Raw genomic sequence first — 26,106 nt, 5'->3', positions numbered from 1 at the left:
ACATCTTTGTGTACTAGAAGACCTCAATCGGCACTTAAATCAGCAAGAGTTCAGTACGCTCCACTCCCTCTGGTGTGGCTCGGCCTCACGTACCTTAAGTACATTATCTCATTCATCATAGTAAAGTAGGCCCCTACCAGGTTTTTGGGCACATGCATAATATATTCTAGTCCACTATGTTAAAGCATAATGAGGAAAGAAAGCAAAAGAAAGGTTACATGTCTCTTCCCATTTATAGTTGTACTGTTGAAATAGTACATACCTCTGTAACAAAGATTTTCTCTGCAACCTCCTCCAAAACTAGGGGGACATGCAGAACAAGGGCGGCCAGGTTTATAAGGAGCATGACCCCACCAGTTACCCCTTTACACGAAAAAAAAAAAAATAGCAAAACATGCCTTAATAAATTAACATATGAACATTAAACAGCATTTAATATGTGAACAAATAAATGATGAAAACCATCAGACACTTAGGACAATAACATTGTTTTGATATTCCCAAGTAACAAGTGATGGGATGAGAGGAAATGGCCTCAAGTGGCACCAAAGGAGGTTTCGACTGGATATCAGGAAAAATTTCTTCACCGAAAGGATTATCAAGCACTGGAGCAGGCTGCCCAGGGAAGTGGTGGAGTCACCATCCCTGGAGGTATTTAAAAGATGTGTAGATGTGGTGCTCAGGGACATGGCTTAGTGGTGGACTTGGCAGTGTTAGGTTAACGACTGGACTTGATGATCTTAAAGGTCTTTTCTAACCTAAATGATTCTATGATTCTATACCAAATGCACAGGAAGTAACTGAAAAGTCCATGAAAAAAACCTGAAGTACTACCATAAGATCTTTTCAGATTGGCATAGCACCATAAGACTAAATTCCTCAATTACATGAGAACAGGCTCCACTCTCCTAAATAGAATATCCTATAGAATTTGATCTTAACCATGGGCTTCATATTACACATTCCTTAAAGTCACAATGGGGAGATACATTTAATTTTCAGACAAATATCACACTACAACAAAGATCTCTGATGTTGTATGCTAAAACACAGGCCAGAAAACTGAAGCTCTAGAAAATCACAAGAGTATTTGTACAGCCAAAGGCTGCCTTGGGAACAACGCTCTGCTTTGTAACAGTACAAAAAATAGAACACCCAGACTGATTTCTTTTCAGATTGTTTCCTGGGTTATTATAAAGCATCTTGCCCCCTCAAGATATTTTTGGGTGTCAGCCTACTTACTTAGGAGAATAATTGCATACAAGATAGACTGCTTTTGGCCAAATCTGCCCCCAGATGTTCATGTTATGACACAAATTTATTGCACAACCAATTCTGCTACTTGTAGCCCAAACAACCTATGGAAAAGGAAAGAGAAAGACATGTGAAAACCAAAGCTGAGTAACATAAAATCAAAACTGTCTCCAAACTTAAACGTATAAAACTCAAATTCCAAAAGTGATGTTACATTCCCCTCTGTTATAAATGGGTTGAAGTGACCTAATTACAACGGCCAAAAGGCCATGCAGTTATATCCTTATTAGAAAGAAAAGCTTTACTTTGATACAAAAGATATGGCTCTTATTATATGTAAATGGTCTAAGCATATATTTGGAAGTGTAGAAAATATCTATAAAACATGGTCTGAAGAACTGATTCTTGGAATTACAATTAATAATCATGAGTTAGATGTTAGGTTCCTGTGCCCTGGAGTTCTCAGCACAACCTAAGGACCCAGAAGGGTTTAGATTGGTTAGACTGAGAGAATAGATATTTGTCAGCAGTGAAAGGAGGTAACATAAACAATAAAACTATTCACAAAAAAACTCATACACTGAAAAGACTCAAGTCATGGATTTTCAATTAATATGCTTTCCTGTCCTTGCAAGCTAAGGTGGCTGTGCTCCTTTACTCATCTGTTGAAACAATTTTCATTGCAGATCTCAAAATGATCTGAACAACAAAGGCTGGAATGTTCAAATTAGACAAATATGACAGGTGTTAAACTTTTATAAATTCAAGATAAGCCAACTGTGTAGTTCCAGCAGGATATAGGAGTTGAAAGAGATAGGTACTGTGAAGAATTAGTACCACAAAGAACTATATATATGTATTGTAGATTTTGCATGTAATGGATACGTGTAATTAAAGGTATTTTTACAGAAATGGTAAACAAGAATATGGAGGTAACTGAGTCTTAAGATTAGATACAATAGGAAATAGTGCTAGTAAACAGAAAAAAATGTTTAAAAATTAATAATTTAGAAGTTTTCTAATATTATATTGAAAATTCTATGGGGATTTTAGTATAATCTGAGGATCATGTATTTCCCATTCACTGAAAACATGACTGGTCCCCTCTGGAAAAATTCAGGCTAGATACACAGAGTTCAGAAGTACCAAATAAATTAGTTCCTATGCAATTTCATAACCTTGCTGAAGTTAAAGCAACATGTTAAAAACTGTTTTTTAATCTGAGGAATTCACCTAAGAAAACTTTTTTTTTTTTTTAAATGTGCTGTTTCTTCAGCATATTACAGAAAGGACTACCAGCATACCAGCACAGAGACTGGATTATGCAAAGTGCACTGAGCAGTAACACTCAATTTAATGCTGGGTTTTGTAAGCTTCTTCCTTAGTCCTGTTAAGGAAGTGATATTTATGAGGATGAAATCTAAAGATTCACATGAAAACCCTACTCTATGTCACCTATACCCAATGCTTTTAACTATGGAGTCTAATAACAAGCAGCCCCTTTTGTGGTTTAGTCCTATGGTCTATACTGCAAGATTAATATGTTCTACGTGTCATACAGCAACCTAACTGGAGGTCTCAACCACTCTTCTCCATAGCTGACAAAAACCAAACCCACCTACATACCTGTGTGTAATGTGTACAAACAGGACCAGAGCATTTGTAAGGACAATATGGGTTGCATTCATGAGGATGGGGATACGTGAAATCTCTTACTTCATCATACCATGCTTGGACATGAAATGTTGGAGGTCTGTACCTATGAAAGCCAGTAGTAGTCTATTAGATCATTCAAAAGTTGCAGCTTCTATCATTCTTCCTTTAAGTAACAAACAAATTTTGTTAGACTTAAATAAAAAATATATAGTATAAAATAGTATCTTAAACTACCTGCCCCAGTGTGCCCCCAAATTCTGTCCAATTGATGGAAGAAGGCTTGCAGGCCCATGCTCCCATAGACAGGTTTCAGCCCACGACTCTGCAGATCTCTCCAGTTCTGTGTCCCATGTCTGAAATTTGAAAGAAAAGAAAGGGACACCTCCTTAGAAATACTTGGTGTGTATCTCATACTAAAAAAAAAAAAAAAAAAAAAAAAAGATTGTCCATTTTTAAAGCTTCTGTTACTGGGGCAGAAGACTGAAGAAAAAGTGAGACTTGACAATTGTATGCCCCATTTGTGTCACATAAGAAAGAAAAACGTTTTCACCAAGAGAAAAAAACATTTTAATCCTTTCACAGCACTCCCTTTAGAAAGCATGTGCAGCCATGCTGCAGTGAATAAAGCACAAATATGAAACTGAAAGGCTTAGTTCAACTTTCCAAGCTAAATTAAGTGCATTTTCTGTCTTGTGAGATTTCTTTTTAGTAATAGACACTTTTTTAGCCAAAAGGGTATTATCCAACACACTTTCAACATAAGGCTTTATTTCCTCTAAACCAGTAGTTTATCTGAAGTGAAAGCAATTTTCTCTTCTTTTTCTATAATCAGCTTTTTAAAAATAATACACAGTGCAAACACAAAATAAGAAAGCTACAGTAAGGTTGTCATTCATTGATTTTATGGCTAGGTTGGCAAAAAAGGAAGCATTCATGTTAGTAAGAGGCATGCTTAGGAAAAGTTAAAAAAAATTATGAATTATTGTTTATCAATCACAGTTGTTTATCCTTATTTTTTATTCTTTAAGGGACAAGAAAGAATAGGCTTGTAGCTGAAAGGCAAATGCAAGTTTCTTTCTTTCAAAAGCATACTAAAACCTACTCCTCTTGAAAGACATTATACCATACTGTGTATGTATAGTTCTTACTGCGCTAAGCTGGGGTTTGCTCAAAGCGGTCCCTCTTGTGCAAAGTATCCATACCGCTGCTTGACTTTCTAAATCTCCTGATAGTTGCAGAAATAGTTTCCAGATACCTGACTCTCTGATACCAATGCTCGGCTTACGGAACTGAAATATTTCCAGGAAGAAAACACATCTCTTGATAGAACCTCAATTATTTCATCATAAGTTCAGACTAAGTTTCATAGAGCGAGACTGTGTTATCTAAATAACAGTAATTCAGTATTTCCAAACCCAAATTCCCATGCAGACACTGGAGATCATGTCTACAAATTTTTGGCACAGATTAAAGGTAAAAAACTCCTTAACACAGCCAAAGAATACACAAACATAACAGACAAATTCCATGTGCTAGAATTTATTTTTCTTTTGATTTTGACATGCAGTTTTCACCTTATTAATTAGATTACTCATTAAAAACAAATATGTCCTTGGTTATGCAAGACCATGATTATGTAAAGACTTTAATATCACTCAGTTTAATCCTAGAATAGCTGTTCTTAGTTTTTTTCTTCATAAGTCTCTAATGCATTGCATTCCATTTTGTGTGTTATTCTTAATATCATCAGCAAGTAAGAAGTTTACAGGGTACATTTTGACTCCCAAAATGCAACATTTATTTTGACAGAATTACTCGTAACAGTATAATAATGAAAGAATAAAGCTTTTAGCCTAAATATGGACACAAAACCCACCGACTTTAGGAAACAGTAGGAATTTTCTATTCATCCTACTGGGCCAGTATGTCAAGATCATAAGCCATAGCATTCTTTAATTGCCATAAGAAAACATTCTAATCTTAAATCAGAAAGTTTTATACGACAGTTTGTATAAATCTTTTCCTCTTCCCTTTCCTTGTCACACCATCATAAATGGTTCTTCTTCCTATTGTACCCATTGTAAAAATCAAAGAGTAACACACTTTTTCCACATATATATTTTGTTCTTATAAATTGTAGTACAATTGCTTCACCATTCTACAACGGAATCATGAGACTGTCAGTTTTTAAAATAAAGGCCACTACAGTTTGTCTTAGTTGCATACATTGTATGACATTAAGTCGCCTCAAAATCTTGTAATACTTAGATTTAGCCCTGAATATGAACACGTCGTAAAGTTAACATATTTACCAAATAATTGCTGTTAAGAATGGTCTTACCAACTGGATTCTGAAATACAGATTTAGAGTAAATTAGACTTACACTAGACCAAAATGCAGGCACCTGCTCAGTTTTAAAACTTCCCACCTCCAAAGCCAGCTAAAATTTCTTGTAGCTCTTGTGAGCCTCAGAATGCCACAATATATTCTCTTGTAAAGCATCCCCCACCATTTTCTCTAAAAACAGCTTTAGCAATCTAATAACACTGGAGAAAGAATATGAGTTTTAAAACTTGATTAATTCATATTTCAGTACCTTTGTAAAATGTCTGTGATACTATCTCATAGGAACTGTCTCATATATCAGAATTTAAATACAAGCATTAAAAGACAGGTATCTTTTTATAAAAAAATGCACACAGTGTCACAGCACACATTTCATACACTAAAATTCTGATGAAAAGTGGTGAATAAAAAGGTTTATGATAAAAATAATCAGAAATCTTAGAGTAAATATTTGCTTCTGTGTACAGACTGAATTCACTCAATCATACTGCATAACCCAAACACACAGTAGGCTAATCAATCAACGGATAACCCCAACTTCAACATGTTGTGAAACGTGAATCATGTGTCAAAATATATTTGGGGTTTGCAGCAAACGATGCGACATGTCTTGCTTTTCTCCCCAGTGCATGTACCACACAACGAAGTCACTTCAGAACAGTCAGCTGTTCAGGAAAAGCTCTCTGTGTGCCATAGAAGAAAGGACTCATTCATTTGTTCCTCAACCTTTAACACCTAAACCCCTTGTTTTTAAAGCCAGATACAAAAACTACCTCGCATGGATATTATGCACATATACCTAGCATATTTTGTCGTCAGAAAACACTGCGTATTGTCCTGCCAGCCAATGTTTAGTTTGATCCAGGGTTTTTTTGGATGAGAAGAGGTCATGAAAAATATCAACCTACAGTACAACTTAACACTGCCTCTTCTTCATCAAGACTATATTTGAGTTCAAATGTGCTCAAATATACAATGGTTATTGTTGCTAATGGAGCCTGTTATTTCAAAGCTACCTCAGGTATCTCAGTGCCAAATTGCAGTCCATAGTATGGAGGAACACCTAGTCGATTAGCAGGATACAGCTTAATTTCTTCTTCATTTTAATTATTTAAGTATTGGTTTGGGGTGTGATGGAGTAAATACTAAAAGCATTACATATTCAGATGTAAAAAAATCTGTCAAGTGTAAATTGCACTTAGGAAACAACCTCTTTAATTGCAGTATTCATTGTCCAGCTGTCTCATTTTCTCATCAAAGCTACCACTTCCTGAAGTGTCTGTTAATCGAAGTTAGATTTAAAATAAAACCTCTCCTATGTTACATCAAATTTATGAAATACTCTGGGAGATATGACCCAATGTCCCAGTTCCAAAAAATTTCCTTGAGATCCAAGTCACTTTCTTGATTGCCAGAGACTTTCAAAGAAAAAAAAAGGAATAAAACACCAATAACCTCCTAAAGCCAGTGGAAAAAAAAGGTAGAAGGGATTAGAAGTCACAGTTACTTGGGTCTCCAACTCCTACCAAGACAGAAGCAATACAAAACAACTCCAAATTAATGTAGAAATGAAAAAGTCTCTCAATCTCCAGGATCACTCTAATGATTTTTAATAAAAAAAGGGGAAACTGACATCCTAATCCCTGACACAGTTCTTTCTTTGGAAAACTTTATCTTACATTTGTATCTGACTATTCCAGTGATGCAAAATTTTTACACAGGTGCTAATAATATCATCAACAGGTACAGAATTTCTGAAAACGAAACACTTATAAAAGAAATCTGACAGACTGCAATCCCATATCACAGGTAACATAGAGTAAATTAGCTTAAAGGTGTTTTTAAAGGTAATTTCTACAGTTACATGTAGTTGGAACTTAAACAATTCAAAAGGTTTTGTACTGCTTTGCCAACTTGCCTGAACATTGCTTCAGAGACTGGATCAACAGGAAGAAGCTGCTTTACCTTAGTCATGACACCTTGATTTTTGTCCTTCTTTTCCAGTAGTTAAAATAGGAGATCCAAATTTCCCTCCTAAATTAATTATTCTGGTTGAAGTTGTATGAAGGAAAACTGTGTATGTTAATTCTAAGGATTAAAAGACTGTTAATTTTAAAGTATTTTCATACCAATCCAGTCAGATTAGCTCTAAATATAATGCATTTTATCATATTTGTTCTGTGTCTGCTCACATAGCAGGCTAAATGAAACAAATGTAAAATAATCTGTATAAGTATAAAAAATCTACCTGCTTACTGGAATAGGAGTTTTATTCCTGTGCTCTTAATAGCATTCCCTAGTTTCACTTACATGATGGCCAGCTTTTGACTTCAAACAATGAAAGCGACTCCATATACAAAGAAAGATATACACATATGTTTTCATGTTTCATTTCATAAAATTCAAAAGGCTTTTGTTCTCCTAGTGTTCCCTTCTTCCTTAAAGCAGTGAAGAAAAAAGATAAAGGCAGGAAAGCAAATATATAAGGAAAGGTTTCCAAAAACACATAAAAATGTCTATTCAGAGCAAGTTACACAATGAAGAACTTCAAACAAATATAGAACTAATTAGTGAAACTTTAAAATGCCAAGTTGCTTGGCATTTTAAAAAAAGCCAGACTAAAAGTGGAAGAATATGAAGAGTCACAGCAACATAGATATTTTACATCCTATCAGGAGTAGGCATTTCTCATACTTTAACCACATCGTCATTAGTGATATTAAAATCTTGCTACTGAAATATATACTGACCTGACATAGTTCTGATGCTTTAAACTTAATTCAAAAAGTTCTTCCACAACATTTATCATCATCAGCTGGTATTTTACAGATTTAAACTAAGGACACTGCTAAAACAACTTAACTCTTTGAAACAATTGGTACAGAAAAAGTTCAAAAGAAATCTCTGCATAGCTGTAGGCAAGGATCCTTTTGCTTGATGAAGGATGAATAAACTCTTCAAACACCATTACGTGAAAATACAGGAAGTTATTTCTTTTCATAAAAAGGGTGACTACGGTCTTTTGAAATGTAGGTGTGTGTGGCATCTGATTCCTCATCCGCTAGTTCTCTCATTCATGCTCTGACATGACTAGGTTTCAATGACTTTGCACTATCAGATTTCTTTGATAAATACAGGGTACTGATGGGACCACAAGAAGATGGAAGTGCAACTTGGCAGTGGTCTGACAAACTTTTTGACTGCCAATTGTTTGATACTACGCGCAAGGTAATTCAACCTGTTTATCAAGAAAAAGTATTGCTCACATTGTCAGAAAACTATATGTGGTCTACCTTTTGGGTAAGTGATCATCATCAGGGTTGGTTTTCTACATTGAGATAGACAGGTAGACACTGAACATATCACCAACTGCCCAGCAACACAAACCTACTTGAAGCTATTTCTTTTGTTTCACAGGACTCTGTTAGAGTAGCAACAAATGTAAAAGGAGTTGCTAGCATGTCTTAAATTGAAAAATGTCCTTCTACTTTTCAAATCTTACATTTTTTACTTGGAAGAGAAGATCACTCAGTGATGCTAATTATTAAGACCAAAAGATGCTACCTAGCAATTGGAAGACACAGTGCTACTGCAAAGATGAGGAGAAACTAAAGAGGTTTTTTGCCCTCTTGTCCATCAGTACTCATGATGTCAAAGTGGATGTAGCTACCAAGTTATGTAGCTCTCTTTCCCTCCTCATGTAGAGCAAGTTCACATCTGCACCTGGCTTGAGAAATGCAGGTTGTACTTTTCTGCTTTGGACATAAGAAGGCAAGACAGGTGCAAATCAATACATACTCAAGTCTAAGAAAATGGTATATGCTGTACCATTTTGTGCTCGACAACCTCTTCAGTGCCATAGTTTCTTCCATGATTCTATTGAATACAGGGTTATCATGACAAATACAGCTTTCTGACTCATAAACTACATTTTACCAGAGCAAAATTTTCAAGATGGCCTTTGGTTCAGTGCTTTCTAACCTTCTGCGTATACAAATAATTGTGCACCAAATCTACAGGAAATAATGAGTGATCACCGTTTGAAATGAGAAATTTCAGCTTGTGGAAGCTTGATTCCATTATCTTTTCTATATTATACTTAGGCACTGAATCTTTCCTAATTTCAGCTTTCACATGTAACTGTTTGTATATGCAGACTTTGACTAGTCTTTGACTACATGACAAGTCATGTAAATGGCTTTTATAAGTCATGTACCAGTTTTACAAGTTTACGGACCTGGTCTTAACTAGAAAGACATTAAATCTCTTATATTCCAGTCTGTATCTGACGTTTCATCTCTTTGAAGTTTTTCCTAGATTTTTGTCCACATCTGCTTTAAGGATGAACTATATAAGTAAAAAAAATACTATTTTAATTAAGCTATAGATGATGGTATCACCACAAGTCTACATTTGCTCTGTGAGCAAACAGATGTACATTTCTTCTGATTCACATGGCTAATTCAGACATCTGGTACATTAAATGGTGCTAACAGCAAAAGGGTTTTGGGTACCATTATGCTGAAAGCTGATGGCTGGAGTGTTGAGTACACACATATTTCTGAAGACTGTAGCAACAAATGACTTCGGACATTTAGGTTCTCATGAAAGCAAAGGATGATGTCCCTCCCGCCCCCATTACTGCCTACTGGTTTAGTTCCAAGTGGTGAGCAGATTCATTAATCCAGACCTTCCTCTATAGAAACAAATAATGTTTTTATTATTCTAATGATTTTTTTTTTTTTGGTGGCATTCATGGGAGCTTGTCTGTGCTTTGTTGAATAAAATGAAAAACTCAAATATTTGGCAGAGATTGCTGAGTGGTAGGGTAGTGATGCTGATTGTAACTTTAGAGATGCTCATTGTGCTTCGTTTTTTCATATAGAAATTTCCAAATTCAGAATGAAATGACCAAAACCCAACAAAACAGGCACAGGTAATATTGAGTTTACTGATCTTCAAGATCAAGATACTGCAAGGCAGACTTCCTCAAGAAAGTGCTTATTCAATAGTTAATCAAGATACTATCTTGATTAAGCTCTTAACTTTGCCAAATGTACTCTTCCTAAAACCCCTAGGTCATGCAAACGTAACTAAGTTCTCAATAATACCCCTCTCTATGACAAACAATCTTTCCTTCTAATGAAACATGTACATTCAGAACAGAAGATCCAGATGCTGGAAACCAGCTTCTTAGCTATCCAAGAGGACATACAGTTCTCTGTAGAAAGTTAATAGCATAACCACTTCCCTTTTACTCTTATATTTTCCTGTGACAGAAATGGTCTACATTAACTCTTTATGTGTCATTGCTGTGAAGCACGTTTCTTCCATGGTACAATTCATCCACACACAAAACCCCTTAGTTCAAAGCTCAGTGCCACTCTAGACTTCATTGTCTACTCTGAATAGTCTACAACTGACAAGATGGCATGGTCTATAGCTCAGATGCTTCTGCTCTCCAAAACAGTATACCCACACAGTAAAACTGCTGTTTCAAACTTATATTTGAGCCTCTATGTACAGCAGGAGCATTGACTAAACTTCCAGCCCCTGCAAGCATCTATTTCACAGTAAGAGAAGAAAACATTTAGCTCTACCTACTTCAGCCTTACAGTCTCAGTAGGGTTGTATACTTTATCTAGTGTCTTCCTGTTTCAGCTTTGGAAAACAACTTGCATATCATCTGAGTATCATGATTATTTATGCTATTTCTGCTGCATTTCTTAGAGTTCACACAGATCTACAATCTAAAACATTCCCTTTCATGAAGCCAGCAGTCAGGATATGATGCTGATCTTTTAGACTGGGTTGCAATACCACCATGACTGAACTCAAAGCGGATTAGGTTTTTTTTTTTAATTTAGATCAGGGGTGTGCTTTTGAAATGAAAGTCCTGATCACTCGCACTTACTGTGTATCACAGAGCACTCTTGGAGTACAAACTGGATCCCTTCCAGACAAAATGCCAGGAGGTGTGCTCTAGGAGTGCATCTAACACTTGTTCACGGATATTCAGTCCACACAGATTAGACCTAGTTCAAAATAAACCCCCCTGAAATGCAGACAGCATGAATGTCAGGCGCTCAGCACCAATTCTTTTGCTCTACAAATCTGCTCTTATTGCACCACGCCACTTGCCAACACAGTCATTGCCTTCATCAGTATCCTGTTAAAACCTAGTACACTGTCAAAGACATTCACACAGATATGGCACTATCAGCATTTCACAAATGTTCCACATACGCTAGACTAGCTGAAGCTAAAACCCTGGTGGCAGATTATACTGAACGGTAGTAGCAGTTACTGACTAGCTGCCGAGTCTTCTTCTACCCCGGCAGGTTACGAGTTTTGCAGCAGGGATGTTGCATGCAATACGGATCTTCTGAATGCTTCTGGTTTACAACATATCACATTAAAATAAGCCACAACTAACACGAGTTTAACTTTACAGACTGGACTACAAGTTGTGGTATTTAACTTCTGTCAACATGGAGTTCAAGTAGTGTGTAGACTGAAACCAATGTTCTGCTTATGGAAGAGCTGATGTTTCAGTGAGGATACCGCAGCTTAAATTACAATTCATCAACAGCCAAACTAATCACATAGGGTGGGATTATCCTCCTCTGAATTTAAACAGCCTCAAAGCAGATACCTACATCTGAGCTAATTATCTAAATTACCTTTGCAGTTACATGGACAAATAAGCATCTATAGAGGGAGATAATTTTAGCTACCCACCTTTAATTGAGATAAACTTTGTGCTGGAAATTCTCATTTTCCTCTACTAATTATAAAGGACATTGGCTCAAATGCAGGCATCTGCACCACAGGCATCAAAAGCTTGGTGAGATGAATCTCACCATTTGTGCTGTGTGAGTTAAATCAAATGAGTACATTCTCACCCAAGGCAGACCAGCATAAGTGAGTCCACCAATTATACCAACTGGTATTGCAACAGAACTGGCAAGCCCAGTAGCTCAAAAACCATTTTCCAGTAAAATAAAAAAAAGGACAGTGATAACATTTTAATTGGAGAGATTTTCATATACGTAGGAAGGCAGAAAAAAATCATATGGAATGGGACTATATGGAAAGAAAAAAAGAGCTAAAATTTAAGCTCAGTAAAGATGGAAAAGTAAGTACAGTGGGCACCACTGAAAGTAAACATTTACCATGGCATAGTATAAATACCTCATTGCTGTATACATTCTAAATATAGGGAGAGAGTGGTAAAGTAAATACCACAGTACAGTATGTGTATTTATTTACTTTTTAGTAGAATCCACTGTATTCTTTAAGACTAATGACACTGAGAAGGAAAAAAAGGAAAGATGAAACATAGAATGAGAAATGCCAGAAATACAGTTAAGAACTAGAAATCAGCTGCACGGCACCAGCACAGAATGACAGAAAGGTACAGCTGAAAATTACTTCAAGAGACTGATCTTGACTGTAGTCTATCTAGCCTCTTCCACTGAGCCAGAATCAAATATATGTGTATTATCTGCATTTTTTAAATTAAAACTAATAACAGTAGTTTCAGAATAATATTTACTGTAATTTTCTTCTGGAGTTTTATGATTGTAAGAGTAAAGAGGATTTCCTTGGTATGCAACCTAAACCTCCTGCCCTGCAATGCTAGCTGATGTTTTATTGCCAAGAAAAAAGAAATCTCTCTTTCCTGTAACAACCTTTATTTATTGCCCAGATTAAAAAAATTCAGCTGCTTCACTCCTTCAGTCTTCCTCATAAATCACATATTCTGTGTTTATAATCAATCCCATTAATCTCTTTCATTCTCTCTAGAATGGCTAGACCATTCTTAAAAAATTACCAAAACTGGACATTGCATTTCAAACAAGGTCTCACCAGTTTCACACAGAGAAGTCTCCTTTCAAAGACTGCTGCCTCATATTATCTTTTAACTCAGTGCAACTCCTGCATCATTTTACTGCAGTGTTATCTATACATTTTATTCCTTGTATTTTACCTGTTTGATTTCTTCCTTATTCCATACCTTGCAGTTAAATTTCATCATGTTGACTCCAGGCCATTACTTCCACTTGTCAAGTTCTTCTCATTTTGATCGTGTTCTCTAAAACAACACCAACCTGTGCCCATGTTAATGTATTCTGCAGTTTTCAAGTGTATTCTTTGCTCACACAAGTCATAACCTAAGTACTTAACAAAAAAGGGACGGGCTCCAACAGTGTCAACACCTTCAATCTTCTGCCAGTTTAACAGGGAGCTTCTGTCAATTTTCACTCGGAAGAATGTCAGTGTGGAGAGCGTCAGAAAGTCTCCAGAGTCAAAAATATGACACCTACGACTTCCTTCTGATACACTATGCTGGTTAATTACTGGGTCATAAAAAAATAAAATAGATTGGTTTGACATTATCTCTTCTTGATGAACTGACGCTGGCAGTTTTCATTGGCTTGGCTTTCAGTTATGCTTAGGTGAGCCATTTTCATCTGTACCAAGGCTGCTGAAAGAAGTCCATGGAAACTAATGATAATTAGCACATCTGAAAAGTCAGTAACTTGCACGCAGCTGAGATGCTTACCTTCAGTCATTTGAGTTTGAAAAAAATGTGGCCTCCATACTAGTCCAAGGTCCTTTACAGTATACAGCAGAGTGACCACAAAAACCCAGGGGTACTGAAACACCAGACAACTCTGTATTTGAAAATACAAAATGAACCATACTAACTAGTACTGATATATCCTTTAAGTACAAAGAGATAGGACAGCTAAAATTGTTAAACTTCCCGCTACTAAGAAAGTTAGGCATTCATTTTCTGTCGGAAAACTACTACCTCTCTAGAAATTAATGGCAAGGACCTTACATGCTACCATGTTGTGGACTGGCGTTTACAGAGCTTTAAACCGGGCAGAGATCCCTGAATAGACCTTGAGGTTTCAGCTACTCTTTTGGAAAACAGTAAAAAGCAGGAAAACTGTGGCTTTTGCCTGGAAACAGGAAAGAGGTATGAGGCCAAAAATATTGTTCCCGAACACTGAATAAATTGCACCAATATTTAGAAGTATCTCCCTATTACAGTTTCATGTGTTTGAGCTTTTTGTGTTCAAAAAGTAAAACCAGGAATAGGAACCAGCAGACATGACTAATCACATTTAATTCTGTGTGTACTCTATGCATGTTAAAAAAACCTTGCTGGAATATTCAGCTTTCCAAGGTGTTCTGAAACGGTACATTTACTTTGCTACCTTTCAAAAGCATAAAGACTTTCTATTAGAACATGACTAAAAATCATCTATTCACTTCTATATTCTGACACGAATGGAAGGGAAGCAACAGTGTAAAAGCTGATCTTGATTTCTGCATTTTATCCATTGTCCAAGTATGAATTACACACATTCATTACAAACAGTATTCATAAATATTTATAGCTAATCACAAATTGACCAGAGCACAGGTCCTTACCTCAAATCCTAGTAGTGATTACCACGATAAACTAGGTATAACTGATTGCTTTCATACAGCAGTTTTAGAGATGCTACAGAATTTCCTGGACTTTGAACAGGAATTAGCCGCAGTATCTCAAATATGCGTCACAGTGAATGCTTTTAGAAGATGACCACTGTGATTTGACGTAAGTGAATTGAACTTACTGCCAGAGAGCACCCATTGATCATATGTGACCTGACACTACTGTGAAAAATATGCTAAAATAAAGTCTAAAAAAAAGAGAGTTGGAAAATGTATTGAAGGAGTTCCTTACCATTTGGAGATCCAACAGGGAATTCAGGACAAATATATTGTGATATATACCAGGCAGCCAAAATTCTGGATTTAATGAGTGAAATAGCCTCATTTTAAGAACCTGTTATCTTCCTTCATAATAAAGTAAAAATTGTCCTTCTCTATATGGACAGAAGATGGTTGCCTTAATGAACCACAATTTTTAAACTATGATAGTCACTCTACTGATGCCAAATCTAAGGCTGAGGACTATATTTATAGGTAACAGCATAAATTCATATCCAGCATTTCAATGAAATTATGTTAAGCAATAAATACTTTTTCTCAATTAAAAAAATCTTAAGTTAAAGAAGATTCCCAGGCAGATATCATGAAGATGACAAGCTACATGGAGTTACTTTTATAAATCTCATTGATTCTTTCTGTGTTCAGTTCGTATTTTGTACTTAAGCTCTGATTCTGCTACTACTAATTTTTAATAATCTTTTTGACATGGGGGATGAAGAAGTTCTCTGACAGCAAAAATAAAAGATGAACAGTGTCTGCCCTGTGTTGTTAATTATTTTATTTTGGGAAGGCTCCCTTAAACTTTGAGACAGTGAGCCTTTCTGCTACTTTCCACTTTCAGTTTCTTTACTTGGAGTTGCTTAGTTGTTGTTGGCATTACATCAATAAAAGTCATACCGTGGACTTATCCACTTGCTTTCTTGGCCACTTCACATTGCACAATTCTTTGCTAAAACTGCCAGAGAGAATAAGAGGATAAGTCAACGTCACTGTGTTCTTTGATGCACTGTCAGTAGCCTTTGAGCACAGGCAAAGGAGCTGAAGCACTTCCACCAACCTTTGAAGTGGAGCAGAAAAGTGGAAAACCAGAGGGAAAGCAGGCAGGTTCACTCTGAAAAGAGCTGCTCTGTTCTTGGCACCCAAAGTGCTCTCCAGCCACTTAAGGGATTCCACAAACCAAAGTCCTCTGCTCAAAAGGAATGGCAATTGTTTTTAACCAAGCATCCCTGAAGAGTTTTGGCAAAACAGACAAGATAGATACACTAAACAGAGACATGAAAAAGTTTTGTCAGAAAGGCCTAAGAAATTTAACAGGGCACTTCTATTCAGCACAGAAAAATTCACCAAAATGTCTAAGTCCACTACAAGGCCTTCCTTTATGTTTCCTAATGCTGTTTCAATTCTCCCAAGTATACTACAGACAAAATATCTCAGCTGGGAGCTGACAGATACACATAGAGAGAGAAAAACTGCTACATCCAGACTTATGCAGATCATAGGATCTAAAAGCATCACAAAATAGCCAAAAAATTGTTTCAATCCCTATTCAGTCACTATGATGACATGAACAACATTTTACTATTATCCATGCAAGAGCTCTATCCGCTAGTGGGTTCACATGATCCAAAGTCCAATGATTTGTATTTAAATACAGCAGGAATTTGCCTGAGGAAAAAATAAGAAAAATCTAAAAAATGAGAAATATTTACAGTCATTCTTAATTTTCTTCTTCTTAGAAGTCTTCATGACATTACTGGAAGGGAAAGGCAAACCTTCAAGCCTCCCAAAATATAAGACCCCACATAAGTCACGAGTCAGTCATGGTTTTGAAAGGAATTATATGGTATCAGCACTTTCAACACATCACTGTCAAGGTTTTCAAACTAAGACCTTCAGAGGTATTATACCAACACAAAGTAAGAATAAATATATTTCTTTTCTTTTCCCCATGAACAAAATATGGATCCAATACCGCTGCCAGATACACATCCATAATTGTCCCTAAGAACCATGCAGCTATACCAAACAAATTATTCTAACCAGAACTTTCTAAAAACTACCTCTAGAAAATTGTATTTTCCTTACCAGGTCTGCAAAATAAAATTTTATAGAAGCAAGCTATGGGCTTTGCAATGACAACCCTAGCATTTATTGGCAGGATCTGGCCAAAAGAAGACTAAAAATAATTAAATAAGTAAAGACTTTATTGCCCTAGAGGATACTGATGTTCTCCAATTACAGTAATCACAAAATGCAGTGTGTGGCTAGGTGCCAAGAAATACCAGGTTGAAATGCACTGCTATCTGTCAAGCTGGGAACCTAAACACTTTTCAGTACAGCAAAGGCACATACATGGAAAGAGGATCTTGCATGAACTATTTGACTTACTCATCTGTTTGGGAAAATATGTATGAAATCAAGGAACGAATACTAAAAGAACTGTTTAAAATTGAATGCATTATAAATTCATCAATCAAAATTGGTTTTGTAGATTTTATTCTTGGTGGGTCCTTTTATTTTGCAGAGTACAACTGTTTGGAATATAAAGGAACTAACAACTTCCACTATCCAAATAATAATGACTATTTTTAAAGTGTTGACTATGATAATAATGAAAAAAACTCAGTTGTCATTAATACGGTCAGATTTATTAAGGTGCAATGTTGCCAATGTAATTATGCAGGGGGCGGGGAAAGGTTTTTTGCAAATTCAGTCCATGACACACAAATAATGCTTACAAAAAAAAAAAAAAAAGATCAAGAGGCTAGGAAGCTGTGGGGTTATGGTGTCTAAAACAAGTTTTTCAAGTTTTATTAACATTTTACAATCTAGTAAGAATTTATTAATAATGCAATAAAACCCTTTTTAACTGAATAACACTAAATAAGGCCTTCCACATCAATCGACAACAAACCAATGTACCAATTTCCTGATTTGGTCACAGTCTCTTATATGATACTGACTTAAGGGTGGGATTGATGGCAGTAGGGTGCATAAGGTTGTCTAAAGTCAATTCACTAAATAACGATTTTAATCACAAAAAGAATGCATTGCCTTATATATTCCAAGATTATTACATACATTGACAAGTATATGACAAAGCACGATGGTTCCCATTTTTGTCTTAAAGGTAGAGCAGCAGAGCCTCAACTGCACACTGCTTTGGCCAAACTGCCTGCAGATTTCAGTACTAGCTCAGATATCTCTTCGATACGGATGTACCCCAAGTGTGTACATGGTGTGAAGGCCACACTGGTGTCAATGGCCAAGGGTGGGAAATTTGAAAGCATGATATTTTACACAATGCTTTGATAAGTGTTGTTCGGATGCTTTGGAAGGGCAGCAGGGAAATCTTATCCCTCTTTGCTCTCTTTCCAGTGCTGTTAAATTCTTGTGCGCACCAATAAGAAAATGTTCCTTACTCCTTTCTTTACTAGGAAACAATTGTGCACAGCATATGGCAGGATAAACATATATACAGCATGCATCTGCCATACATTTTCATAACAAACTGCTCATGATAACCTCAAGAAAGATTTTATTTTTTTTCTACTGAAGTCATAATGGTGACAATTCAAAAACTCTCTCAGCATTGAAGGAAGAGGTCTAGGAAGGAATGATCTAACATGCAGTCGTAAGGTCATATAAGGCCACTGCAGAGGAGTGAACTGAATTTGTTGGACTGCTGTTCCCTACAGAGGAGCTTACGCAGGTTCTCACACCAGAATCCTTCTATACAGAGAAAGAGAGAGAAGACAAGTCAGAGGATCCATATCGGACTTAAGAAACATTGGATGAAACTGAAAATATTAATAGTATCAAATTGCCAGGACTAGACAATATCCTTCAAGAATCTGGAAGAACTTGATCATGAAACTTCTCAATTCCTGTGTGGTAAACAACTTCTCCTAAAATAATGGCCTCATTACCACAGTAACAAAAACCAGCACGTAGGTGTTAATATTTTAAAAAGCTTCCAATAGATCCTGAGAAACGGCAGACTACAAACTGACTTCCATTGGGATGATTTCATAGGACAAGTTAAAAAACATATTAAATATATGGATAATATGAGTTCCTCCCAAATATATTAGACTTCGAAGGTGTCAAGAACATGTGGAAAAGGATTAAATGCAGTTAAGCTTTCTACAAAGTTCCTACATTTTTTAAAAAATCAATAAATGAATAAAATGAAGCTATCATGAGATAAAGAAAAAAAGTGATAAAAGACAGAAAACAGATTTAAGAATACAAAATAATTTTTCAAATTCCCGGCAAGATGTGTCCATGGTCCTCTAATATATACTTACTTCACAATAGCCCAGGAAAAGGGAATGCAAGATGGTATTAACTACTTAAGGTAGTTAAAAACAAGATAGGAAAATAAAAGATAGAGATAGGAGACCCACTAAGTGATTGGGAGACAAAATGATAGATAGCATTCAATGCGAACACATGCAAAATAATGAGGAGATTACTGGAGATTACAGCCATCTATACATACATTGTAGTGTAGTAAATGACCTCTTAGCACACTGGAAAGATCTTGGAGTGACTGTAAATAGCTCTATGAAAATGTTGGCTTTGGTTTAGCCACAGTCAAAAAGTAAAAGAATGTTAGAAATTACTAGGAAGCCAAAAAAAGAAAAAAACCCCAACTTTATCAATTTGCAGTATGCCATAACTATCAACAGTTTGGGTTGTTCCCTTTGAATTAACAGGAAAACAGTAGAACCATAGCAGATAGAGAAGGAAAACAAAATGGAATAGCTTTTCAGATAGAACAGTTTTCTAGTTAAGAGCAGTAAGGACTCTTCAGCTGAAAAAAATGTGATCACTGAGGAAATTATTATTTCTTACAACAAAGAAAAACAAGGCATCAAAAAAAAGAACATGTTTAAAGCAAAAAAAAATACTTTTTCACACAGTGCATAATTAAATTTATAGAGCTCTGCAATTTGATGCCATGGATTCAAAGAATACAAATGGACTCAAAAGCATCCAGATTCATAAAACAAAATTCCATCTAAAACTATTGGACACAAAAAGTATAACAGCAGATTTAGGAAGTCCCTAAGCTGCTGTTTGTTGGAAGCTGGAGGGTTTTATTGCAGAAGTTTCTCTGTTCACATGCTCTATTCTTATCCTCTTACCCTAGGAATCTATTATTGCTCACCACCAGAGCCACAGTACTTCAGAAGATGAACTTTTCATCTGGCAAGTTCAGCCAGAAAACCATGAGAACGTTCTGTTCATTAGACATATCTACGGTGAAACGTTCTGCAGCTAGTAACTTTAGGTCTCTGAACTGTGATAGCCCAGTACCCTTTTTCTTTTTCAGGGCATAAGGGGAGAGTGTACAGCTGTACAGAAAATGAGTAATTCAACCTTTTTGTTTCCCTTTTTTTTTAAATAGAACCAAGACCTTCTATGCTGGAGACCATCCTCAAAAGCTTTTCTCCTTGCACGACTTAAACCAAAAAGTGGCATTAGCCCTGCGGTTCTCTCAAAGGTAAGGCTGGACTTTGCAAGTAAGGCATATAACCAATAGCTCCCACCCAAAGTGTGGGTCGTCATCCCTCCCATTCGTTAGCTATGCATTCCCACCCTCTTTTATCAGCACTGGTACTCATCTGATTCAGCCATGTAGGGAGCCGGTTTCATGACTCAGACTGGAAAAAAAGCTAAAAAATTAAATTAAAAAAAATAAAATATGATTCTTTAAGTCCTTGCATCAGTCTCATCATCAACTTAGATACGTGCCAGCAGCAGGAGCAGGACAGAGGCATTTCAGCCAGAGCCCCCTGTTCGCTTAGCTTCGTTGCTACACTCTAACAGTGCAATGAGAGCATGCAGGCCCCAGATACCTTCTCCCAGCCCCAAGCACTCTTGGAGATCTTAAACTTTTCAACTATACAACAGCCTACTAGAGAGACAGTTGTACCAGTGAGGCACTGGGACCATTTGGAGTCAGTAAGACATAGAACTTCACTTCCACAGGCAGAGCTAGCTCTATTTACAAGGAAAAGGTTTTACTAGTACAAGGGGCAGCTTACAGTGACATGGCAGTGCCCGCAGCGGGAGATTTTTTTGCCAGCATGTCTATACTAATAAAGCACCCCCAAAGTGGACAAAAGTATTCCAGCTGTACTTATCTAGCTCACTAAACATCAGGCAAACATCTAGAGGGATTGTTTCCCTATGCTGGAGCACTGGAACGCACCTTTGGTAAGACCCAATGTATAACATTGCAAGGGGTTCTTTTAGTGGTATGGGTCTATCTGCTGAAACTTTTTTTTTTAAATTAAACATCCCCATTTATCTTAATCCTTTATTTTACAAAAAAAAGCCAAGTACAATTTTAATTCGACCAATACTTAGGTGTTTGAACTTTCTGTCATCCACAAAACTGACGCAGAGGTGACAGACCCTTGGAAAAGCAGATCTAAGTGTGCTCATTTCTTTATCTGGAAAAGTGGGACTTGTCCATCCTGTTATTAATATACATCTAGAAAAATAAAGTGACTATTAAATGTCAAAACAGGCATTTGTTTTAATTATGCACAAAAAGCTAGCAGTAATAGTTATACAGCTGTATCTGTCAAAAGCTATAAAATGATAGAATGGAGTTTGCTTCTGTAATTTATTTCTTGCATCTATGCACTATGATAATGACCAGATATTAGTTTTTCCAAAGGAATCTCTTTACACAAAACAAATCATGCTTCCTTAATGGGCTATCATTTATTGCTCCTTCTTTGCTGTTCAATCTGTGGCTCCACATCACATTTACAATTTTGTACTCAAATTTCACTCTTATTAAACAATAAAACAGCCCTGATTCCTTTATGACACCTCGTATAGTAAAGAAGGTGGACAATCACACAGTCACAAACTGTGTCATAAAAATATATGCGCAATCAGAAATCCCGTCATTTCCTCCTTCTGTTCAAGCAGTGGAGGGCTCCTGCTGACTCCTAAACCATCCTCTCGCAGTTCTCAATGCTGACTCCTGCCTGCTTCCTCCAGGTACAATCTCCCTTCCCACTCACTCCCAGGCTTAGTCTTTTTAAGTAGCCTCTTAGCAAATTTCTGTGTTCTTACCCTTCCTCCATAAACTCCTGCTCCCAGTTTCTTTCTGCCCAGAGACTCAGTTCTTCCCCTAACCACATCTATTCATCAAGTGCTCTTTACCTCCATACCACTGATTTCTCAACACCTTCTTGACCAGACTCTCAGCCTCTCTCCATGCCCTTCTTATGGGTCCCTGTCCCTGAACATGCTTCCATCCCTTTGACCAGACCCTTTACACAGACCCCTTGCATTCACAAATCCCAAACTCTTGCCCATCCCGATCCCCGATTCCCTTGGATATTACGCCAAAATTGAAGCCCAATCTCTTGAAAGCTGCTGTTGCGTTCTGAATAAGGGGACATAAGAATATCTCCTCAACATTAAAATTGGGTAATCTCTTTTCCATGCTACTTGTACTCTCGGTCAGAGGTCATAGGGGAGCACAGAAAAAACAACAAAACCCAAAAAACTTGTTCCAGATGTAGACCTAACACAAAGTCTAGGCCAAAGTGTGTGCAGTGCAGGAGGAACCTCTGAAGTATACAGCTGTCAAAAATCTAACTCCAATGAGTACATCGAAATTCTTCTTTCCGACATATGTAACACAGGCAAATATAGAATGGCATTAGGAATGGAAAAAGGCACATAACTAAAGAGTCAAAGCTACCCTTTTGTAGAATCTTGGGAAGAAGTTTTGTGGTATTTTAACATGCGAAAGCAATACAGTCTTCCCTATTCTCATTTTACAAAAAGGCTGGACAGCTTTTCCTTAAGTTTTCCAGAAATAAATCAATCTGAGTTACTGGGAACAAAAAGGTAATCTATATTATAACAAGGTCTGAAAAAGTCACAACAGAAAACAAAGTTTAAGGATATGTGTAGACAATTGTAACTGAAAAGGTTAAAGGGGTTTCAGATATTATCAGCCCTTTTTCTGGAGATGAAATGTGGTAACTAATTCTCTGATGGCCCTTAGTCTAATATAGTAACACTCATACAGGTAAACTTAAGTTAAACTACCTTTATGGATGGTTTAAGCAAGCGTGGTTTCTCCAGGACACATATATGCTCAGTTCAATCAGATCTCCAAGTTGAGAGACATCACTCCAAGCTGGGAAAGATATCTTTATCTTGAAGTGTGTTAATATGATCCTCTGTCATAACCTTACAAGGGAAAGTGTCAGGAAACCTGTGTAATATTTGGTATAAACAATCCAACTGTAGTAATGCTATTTCTTTTGTGCCTGGGCAGATAAACAAATAATACACAGTGTAGACACAGGAAAGGGATTTGAGCTTTCCTGCAGCAACAAGAATACAGAGGAAAAACTGCCCATTCTTGTCAGACCTCTGGACTTCTTAAAAGCCCTAATGACCTGATTTGATCTAATTAGCAAGGAGGGAGAGAGTTAGCCTTGAACTATGGCATAAAATCAAAGTTCAAAAACATGGGGGATTTAAGTCTACTAATAACAAACCAAATACAGAGGCTTCTTAAAGGCAAAACACAAACAGAAATTATGTATTACATTATTAATCTGTTAAACACAGGAACATACAGGACTTCAGTCCAGTAACACATGCCAACTTAAATACAAGACTTTCTTGTTATAGGAGCCTCATTTTGCCCAGAAATTCCGTCCAACCTAGAAGCGTGGGAGAGAATCCATGTTATTTTGAAACTTCATAGTTCAGTACTCTTCTTAGATGGTAAATTCTTAGGTGACAATCAACTATTTTGAGTAATGCAATTTTGGAAATTGGCCCCTAACACTGAGGAACTGCCAGTTAAATTCAGGAGAGCTATGAGAGATTAAACCCATTAATATCTATAGAACATGACATTTGATCCACAAACAGGCATTTTTATCACACAGTTCGCCCCTGTACAAAAAAAAAAGACAAACGAGTAACAAGTGCTTTAAATGAGAAAACAAGCAAGCTAAGACTGAAAGTATGCTGTTTTATAAAGTGACAGTAACTATTCTAAGAACATTTCTTTCTGCATGTCGCTATCAGTTTTTCCTTACCATATATTCCATATTGGAAGCTGGTGGATACACCTGACCCCGTAATTTATTATGAAGATCCAAGATACTCTGCATATCACTGTCTGTGATAGCCCTTTTCCCTCTCTGCTTGGCGATCCACCACTCACCATCTTCATCCATGTACTTTTCCAAAAGTTCCTCTAAGAGCGTGGCATTGGGAAGAACCATTGCAGAAACTGCTTGAGCTATGAATAGCAAGGTAGTTACTCTGAGCCATTCCTGTACTACATACTTCATGATGAATGATCTCAAAATGTTCAGGAGTTAGCTCCAAGACAAAGTCTTTCTTCCAGATCTGTTGGCTGTAAATGCATAAGAGAGAGTAATGTAATTTGGAGGTTGAAGTACTGGCCTGTGTGAACTTACTAAGCAACAAAACCTGTAGTTTGTACGGAGTTTGCCACTGTTGTTTTAGGGGGAGAAACCAGGATGCTACTTTTTTTTTTACTCTACTAAGTATACACCATGGATTTGGGAAGATGGCTTATCTCCAACCTCATGAACTTCAGTCTGTTCAACTGGTTTTATATAGTACACTGGCATGCGCATTTCACTGCCTGCATGCAAGACAGCATGCTTTTCCTATCTACTTAAAAGGAGCCAGACATCAATGAAGATTAGACTGCAGATAACGTCTCCCAGTATTGGAATTTAAGAACAAAAAGGAGTTAAAAGGCTTGCATCCATTGCCAAAATGGGAACTGAAAACCACAGTGAAGTCGATAAGAAATACCCCCTCTTGGTGCATTTCAAAATACGACTTTGACTGAAGCTTTTGTTCTAATAAAACTAAAGGTAGTCAACTCGGACAAGCAAGTGGGGGGCGATGGGGTTATCCTATTCACCAAACAAAGGAAAGCACAGATAGCTCTCAGAAGTAGCACCACTTCCAAGAACACAGTATTCCGACACCGCCTATTACAGGACTGAGTGCTTTAGGTAGGAAAGCCACGCTCGCTCCCTCACCCTGGGTGAAAGAGCGTGCAGCCCGCCACGCCGGCCGCGCCGGACCCGGCCGCTGCGAGGGGAACAAAAAGAGGCGACGGGGGCAGAACCGGGCTCCCGCCGCCGCCGGCGGCAGCCGGCCCCGAGGAGCCGCTCCCCCCCCGCAGCGCCCCGCGGCCGCCGGGGCCTGGATGCGGCCGCCCCCCCGTCCCCCCCGCCGCGGGGAGGATGCTGCGGGGGGCCGCCGGCCGCCCCCCGCCAACGCCCTTACCCCTCCGGCGGCGGCTGCCTCCTCTCTCCGCAGCCAGCTTCGCTCCGCCGCCCACCTCCTCGCCAGGCCCGCGTCGGGGCCGGGGCCGGGGCCGGGGCCGGGGCCGGGGGGGGGCGCAGGCACGGCCTCGCCCCGCTCGCTGCGGCGGGCAGCCGCGGTGGGTGCGGACGTGTCCAGCAGCGGAGCCGCGGCGAGGGGCTGCCGATGACCGAGCCGCCGCCGCTGCCGCCGCCGCTGCCGCCGCCGCCTCCCCCGCCGGCCTCCGGATCGCCGCCGCCCCGAGGAGCTCCGCGTTTCTCCTCCTGGCTCCCGCCCCGCCGGGCATTTATCGCGGGCGGCGGTGACGTGCGGCGGACACCCCTCCCCGGCACCCCGCGGGGCGGGACGCGCCGCGCTCCGGGCACCGCGCCCGCCCCCGCCACCGCCACCGGCACCCGCGCCCGCGCCCGCGCCCGCACCGCCCGGCCTCGCCCGGAGGCGGCGGAGCCCGCACCGGCTCCCCGGGCCGTGCCCCGAGTCCCGCGGGGCAGCGAGGGCGGTCTGGGACCTCAGCCTCCCGCCAGAAGCTGGCCTCGGTCCTGCAGAAGCTATCGCCCGGAAAAGGTCGGGGGGGGCCCGTCCCTTGCCGCCTCCATCCGTTGGTAGCTGGCGAGGGGGTGCTAAGGCAGCCTGCTCCTGCTGAGACGCGGCGAAGGGAAAAAGCTGGGTGTTCGCACGTGAGCTCCGCAAAAGTCCCGAACGTGCAAATATGGCTGGAGGTTCGGGACACGAATTTTACTGTGGGTTCAGACCAGCCGCATGAGACTTCTCTTTGCGAAGCAGAATTCGAAAGCTTGTAACAACCCATTTCTGTTTCCGGCAAGGCTAGGCATCAGATACGTACTTTTTCGTTGCATTTTAATCAAAGTCTTCGAGCCTGAATTTTTTGTGCAAGCCGATAGGGACAATGTTTCATTTATTTAGTGTAATTTGGTACATTGAGCTAGTGGCAG

The 26,106-nt window shown here is 38.5% G+C and overlaps 1 protein-coding gene across 3 annotated transcripts in view; it reads right to left on the bottom strand.

The window, feature by feature from the left end:
• The window catches only part of CRISPLD1 (cysteine rich secretory protein LCCL domain containing 1), a 45,665-nt gene extending 20,262 nt beyond the window's left edge, over positions 1-25,403 (bottom strand). The window contains exons 1-6 of one of the 3 annotated variants that reach the window (XM_069779544.1): positions 25,115-25,403; positions 23,878-24,200; positions 3,145-3,263; positions 2,881-3,013; positions 1,243-1,358; positions 263-363 (exon numbers count right to left, since the gene is read on the bottom strand). In XM_069779544.1, coding sequence (XP_069635645.1) covers positions 263-363; positions 1,243-1,358; positions 2,881-3,013; positions 3,145-3,263; positions 23,878-24,135 — 727 coding nt within the window. In that variant the 5' untranslated portion in view covers positions 24,136-24,200; positions 25,115-25,403. Of the gene's footprint in view, positions 1-262; positions 364-1,242; positions 1,359-2,880; positions 3,014-3,144; positions 3,264-23,877; positions 24,201-25,114 lie in introns of those variants that run through there. The other 2 variants (XM_069779543.1, XM_069779545.1) reach the window with 2 other exon arrangements.
• Between the last annotated feature and the right edge of the window lie 703 nt (positions 25,404-26,106).

This window comes from Haliaeetus albicilla, chromosome 3 (genome assembly GCF_947461875.1).
Source record: "Haliaeetus albicilla chromosome 3, bHalAlb1.1, whole genome shotgun sequence".
Classification (NCBI taxonomy): Eukaryota; Metazoa; Chordata; class Aves; order Accipitriformes; family Accipitridae; genus Haliaeetus; species Haliaeetus albicilla.
This window is presented reverse-complemented; position numbering and strand designations above follow the sequence as displayed.